At 38.9% G+C, this 5517-nt stretch overlaps 1 protein-coding gene across 1 annotated transcript; it reads left to right on the top strand.

The window, feature by feature from the left end:
• The first annotated feature begins 3263 nt into the window (after positions 1-3263).
• Positions 3264-5199, top strand: LOC149143476 (organic cation/carnitine transporter 7-like). Its single transcript, XM_089451839.1, is given in 5 exon segments — positions 3264-3374; positions 3515-3706; positions 3805-3895; positions 4002-4071; positions 4257-5199. Coding segments are annotated over 5 exon segments (1407 nt in total).
• Positions 5200-5517: the final 318 nt, after the last annotated feature.

Raw genomic sequence — 5517 nt, 5'->3', positions numbered from 1 at the left:
TGAAGAAATTAACTGCCAGAAAAGTTCACCTGGATACCTATAATACTCCTTTTTTTTATTTCAATCATAAGATTTCTTTGGAGATGCAGGTCTTATAACAACTAGTTGATCAAGAGTTCCAATATCAACTCTGTTACACAAAATATCGTCACCATGATTATTTGCAGTCAGTATGAGTCTATCATCACTTGTACTGTCCTCCTAAGCAAGTCTCAGACCTCAGCTCTTCAAATCAAGCTTTGGAAATGAGAGAAAGACATTAAAAATCATGTAACTCTGGTTCCACACTTTCTCTCATGGTCACCTGCAGTCCCGCACCTTCTGTGTACAAAAGCTGCGGACCTACCCGCTCTGTCTCTAACGGTGTAGGTGCGGACCCCTGTGAAAGTCAAAAGGCGCAAGTTTTATCTTAAAAAACTCACTTTGGGTTAATTCTAGAGGTTTCTAGAAGGAATTTTGATGTGGATTGTTCGCTCTGAGGTGGTTCATGCATCCCAAAAGAGAAGGAGCTAATCCCTTGATGAGAGGAGCTATCCCTTTGAAGGAGGGTTTTATCCCTTTGAAGGAGGACCTAGTAACCTCCCTCTATTGCACTATAAATACAGGCATTGGGCTGGCTGCTAAGGAGGTTAGAAACTGAACATTTTTGAGAGTAAATGCTGGTGAAATCAAGACTTCCTAGTCGAGCTTAAGAGGAGAGATCACACATCTTTTTGGCTTCATTGGGGAGTGAGTGAAACTTGTCAAAGTAGAGGAGACTTCTTGCTGGACCCTGGGAGGAGCTTGTACAGCGTCAAGGCAAAGGTTGTAAAGTTATTCTTCTTTTGAATTAATACAATCAAACTCATTTTTCTCAACAAGTATCTTATGTTATTTGTTTCATGGATTCCTTGACTTTCATGTTAAATATGTTTTATGCAATTGGCTTTTCAGGTGCTATTTAATTTTTTTGCCTTGTTTGTGTTTGCAGATTCGCGAAAAGGAGCTCATTTGGAACAAAGGAGCGAGGGCATCCACAAGCTAGCGTTGGACCTAAGGTAGGCCCTAAAAACACTTGTTTGCTATTGTTTATCAAAGAATATTTAGAGAAAGATAGTGTCTGGTTGGTTTTCTTGTCATTAGGTCTTCTTTAGATTCTAGGAAGGTCTATCTTGTCCACAAGATCGACTTATTCCGTATGACAAAATGGTGACTCCGCTGGGGACTTGATTTTTTTCCTTGTTTTTACTTTGACCTGAGAAACTCTATTTTTGTTTCTGCTTTTGGCTTGTTGTGTGTAAAATTGGGTAGAGTTTGTAGATCCAGGGCTATTTTTCATTTTTCATAGCTTTGGTAGAGGACCGCACCCTAGCCATTTGACACAGTGCGTACTTACCCGCAACTTAGCTTTTAGCACAGAGCGGGACCGCACTTGTGCCAACTGCGGACCTGCGGACCCTGTCAAATTTTTGAAAACCCTAAGATTTCCTCTGTTAGTTAGCTTAGTTTGTCTTTAGAAATTGTTATCCACTGCCCAGACCTGCATATAACTTGTCAGAAGCTTTCCTTGGATTGATTTCGTTAGTGTTAGGGTTTTAGGTGAAATTCCTAGGAGTTTTGCTTGTTGGGTTTGTTTTTCATTTTGGTTGTGTAGTGGCTCTGAGCTTAGAGGCTGTAGGGACTTCAAATCACCTTAGTGTCTACCATCTTTCTTATGAGTCTGACCATTTTTGAAATCTCCCCTTGTTTGAGGAATCCGCTTTGAGTTTTCTCTTTACAAAACTTCGAAAAGCTTGTGTTTGAAAGTTTGGATTTTCATTTTCAAAAAGAAAACAAAATTGGTTGTTCTTGACTGATTTGTGATTCTGCATAAATTAGTCCTTAGCTTGCATCTAGCTGAGTAAAACATCCTTAAAAAAAACTTTTAGTAGGCTTTGACTTCAAATAGGTTTTTATAGTTTGTAGCTCTCAAGGTTAGTCATTTTCATTAGTTTTGAGTGTTTTATTTACAAAATATAAAAAAATCTCTTTTGAAAAAAGTTTGTTTTTTGTAGTGTTTGAGTGCTTTGAAACGAAAAGGGAAATTTTTGTGAAATAATTAGTTGTCTCATTTTGAGTGCTTTGGAAAGGAAAAGCTCTTCTTTTAATTTGTTTAATTGAGAAAGATTTGTGTTTACAGAATATTTGCATTCTCAAACTCTTTCTTAGTTTAGAAGTTCATTGAAGAGAAAAAGATTGTTTAGATCATCTTAGGTGCATTTTTAGTGATTTTGAGTCGAGTCTTCATACCACGAGTTTCATCTCCGCACCTTTAGACTTAAACAAAAACCACTAAAATTAACGCTTAAAGTAAAATTCACCTAGTAACATTTTTTATTTCTAGGGCTCTGATACACCAACTTAGCCTAGGCTAGTGTCTTGGAGTAGGAGAGTAATTAACTCTCCAAGACAGTAAAAAAAAACAAGTAGTTGTATCTTGTGGTAGGGAAGAAATCCAATTGTTGCATTTATGTTCTGGGAAAGCTCCTCTTAAAGGAGAAGCACGAGATCGTGTCCGAACCAGTGTTGGAATCAATCCTTCCTCACTGGGAACGAAGCCAGATATTCACGTATTAAAAACGGTAAACCTCAGATTAACCATTGTCGAGGAGCCTGGGGTCACTTGTTGGTAAACCTTGGATTATGTCAAGGAGCCTTCAAGGGGATTGAGCTTGCTACTCTGCCCTTGCGTGCGTATCAGATCGTAGACTATTCCCCCAGGTGTATTTGTCTCAGTTGGTAACCTTAGTGGCCATATTCTTTAGGACTCTTCCTAAGGTGACAGTGGTGGGAAGATCCCACTGTACCTGGAGCAGACGTCGGCTAGACTCACTTGGATTTTCTAGGGGGTTCACTTCACTCGAGATGGTTAAGTGGAGGAACTTGTGCCAGTCTATTCTGTTAGACTCTGTCTCATGTCAGAGACTGATTCTTCTTCAAAACCCTATTTTGAAGAAGAAATCATTAAATGTGTTGTTTTAGATTATGTAATTTATTCTCCATCTCTTCAAAAGGCAGCAGCGACTTCAAGCTCCTATCCCTGCACAAGCACAATTCAAAACATCATCAACAATCAGAGGCAAAAAGCTATTTGGAGAAAGTCTCACTGGGAATCCCGAACAAATTTCATTGTCACAACTATTGAATTAAATGATTGTGTTAGCGTTGGGAATGCCTTGCTGTTCATTTATCAGAGGAATGTGATCATTTATAAGAGGAATGTGATCCGAGATTTTAGGGCTGCTATGGTTGGGCCTCCAGACATTGTAGTTGTGACACCAGCTTGTATTGTGACATGTATTTCTACAAATATTCTTCAATCTTCATCTCTTGAGGAGTCACTTGCTTCATCTCTGGTTCATTATATTCCACATCGGTGTCAGCGCATGAAATTGTGATGAAACACATTTTACAAGCTATGACAAATGTTGAATGCCTTACAAAAGATAAGTTAATTTTGGTTGAATCTCTGGCGTTTATCATGGTACATTTGCAGTCAAATTGCTCATTATGCCATTTGGAAAGGCAAAAAATGATTCAAGAACTACAGGTTAAAGCTGTAATCATAACAAATAATGGATACAGACGTGCTGGTTCTGAGCCACTTCACTTTAACAGAGAATTTGGTAATCTGGTTGATATGAAAAAGTTCTTGCTGACACAAATGTTGTCTGGATTGAAATTGATAGTGTGTATCTGCAATTTGCTGCTAATGAAGTGAGATCATTGAATATGTTACAGTGGCGTAAATTTTTCAAAGAACTTAGTGTCACTAATCTTATGCAGGTAGTTAATATTGAGAAGAAACTGCAAGATCAATCTTGTAGTATATGGAAATACTTGGCATGGGAAGGGCGACTTATGGAAACAGACCATGGTAACTGTATTTTAATAAATGTTTATGTGCCAAACGATGGAGAGGGTTTAGAAGTGCGTCCTCGGCTAAATTTCAAGCTTCATTTTCTCAAAGCATTGAAATGCAGATGATATCTACACCCCAGATGAAATATCATGGATAGGCGACTTCTTCAAAGATTATGTAGATTTATTTCGGCATTTTCATCTAGATGTGAGAGATGTATTGTCAAACTGGAATATGAGGAAGGGAGCAAGAATACTTAGAGGTCTACAGAAGGAAGGTGGATCATACTAATCTCTCAAAGGGCTCGCTTGCTTGTTGATTCTGAAGTCGAACTAGAAACATCTCATCTCTGCTCTTCGTGAAAGCTCTTTCGTAGGCCGGCCAGAGGAGCAAACGGGTATGGATTTTTTGCCACTGCAATGATGACCTTTAGTGCAGGATTCTTGAGTGCATTTTCTACAAATTACCTTGCTTTGGTCGCTCTTCGCTGCTTGGTTGGTGTTGGACTGGGAGGTGGCCCTGTGCTTTCCTCTTGGTTTCTAGAATTTATCCCAGCTCCCAACAGAGGACTTTGGATGGTCATAATTTCAGGATTTTGGACTATTGGCACATTATTCGAAGCCTCACTAGCATGGATTGTGATGCCAACATTGGGTTGGAGGTGGTTACTTGGACTATCTTCGACACCTTTGTTGATTCTGCTTCTGTTCTATGTTGCAGTCCCAGAATCCCCGAGGTATCTTTTGCTGAAGGGTAGAACTGATGATGCACGCCATATCCTTGAAAAAATTGCACATGTAAATAAAAAGCAACTTCCACCTGGGAGATTTGTTAATGATCTCAGCATGGAACTCAATGAAGTAGATACCATTGATGGGTTAGAAGAAGCTTGTTTGTTGGAAGCCCATGGGAAATTAGAGGAGAGCCACATGGAAATAAAAAGTGAAGCCGGAGTACTCTCGCAGGTCTATAGTCTTTTTTCCCCGTCGTTAATCAGGTCAACACTTCTTCTATGGATAGTATTATTTGCAAATGCATTTTCCTACTATGGACTCGTCTTGCTTACTTCCTAATTGAGCGGTGGAGGTGGGAATTGAACATCAGACACTATGCCTTTAATTTCTTCCGATGAGAGTAGTCTTTACAGGGATGTTTTTATTTCAAGTTTTGCAGAGATTCCTAGGCTTCTATTGTCAGCAACTATTGTGGACCGTTTTGGGCGCAAATTGTCAATGGCTACAATGTTTTTCCTATCTTGTGTTTTTCTTCTTCCCTTAATATTTCCTCAACATGAAGTTGTCACGACTTTTCTTCTCTAAGGAGCAACGCATTAAGAAAGATCAACAATTTCATATTTAAAGACGATTGGCAGAATTTCGAAGGAAAAACTCCATTCAATGTCAGATGTCAAAATTTGTGGTTGTTTTCACCTAATGTAGATTTCGGACAAATATTGAAATCCACAGATTACAGTCAATAGCTGGACACGGTTTAAATGGAGATAATGCTGAAGGTAACTTTACTGGTGTCGGGTGCAATAGTGAGCTTATGAATAAAATCCCATATAATATGGAAGGAGATCTTGATACTGTTTCTGAGAGAGTGGCAGCAGTTTCTCAAGATTTCAGTGGAGATAT

Source organism: Pinus tabuliformis, chromosome X (genome assembly GCF_031772625.1).
Source record: "Pinus tabuliformis cultivar Carrire ecotype Pingquan chromosome X, CPIR1, whole genome shotgun sequence".
Lineage (NCBI taxonomy): Eukaryota > Viridiplantae > Streptophyta > Pinopsida > Pinales > Pinaceae > Pinus > Pinus tabuliformis.
The sequence above is the reverse complement of the archived record's forward strand: the minus strand, read 5'-3'. Positions and strand labels throughout refer to the sequence as shown.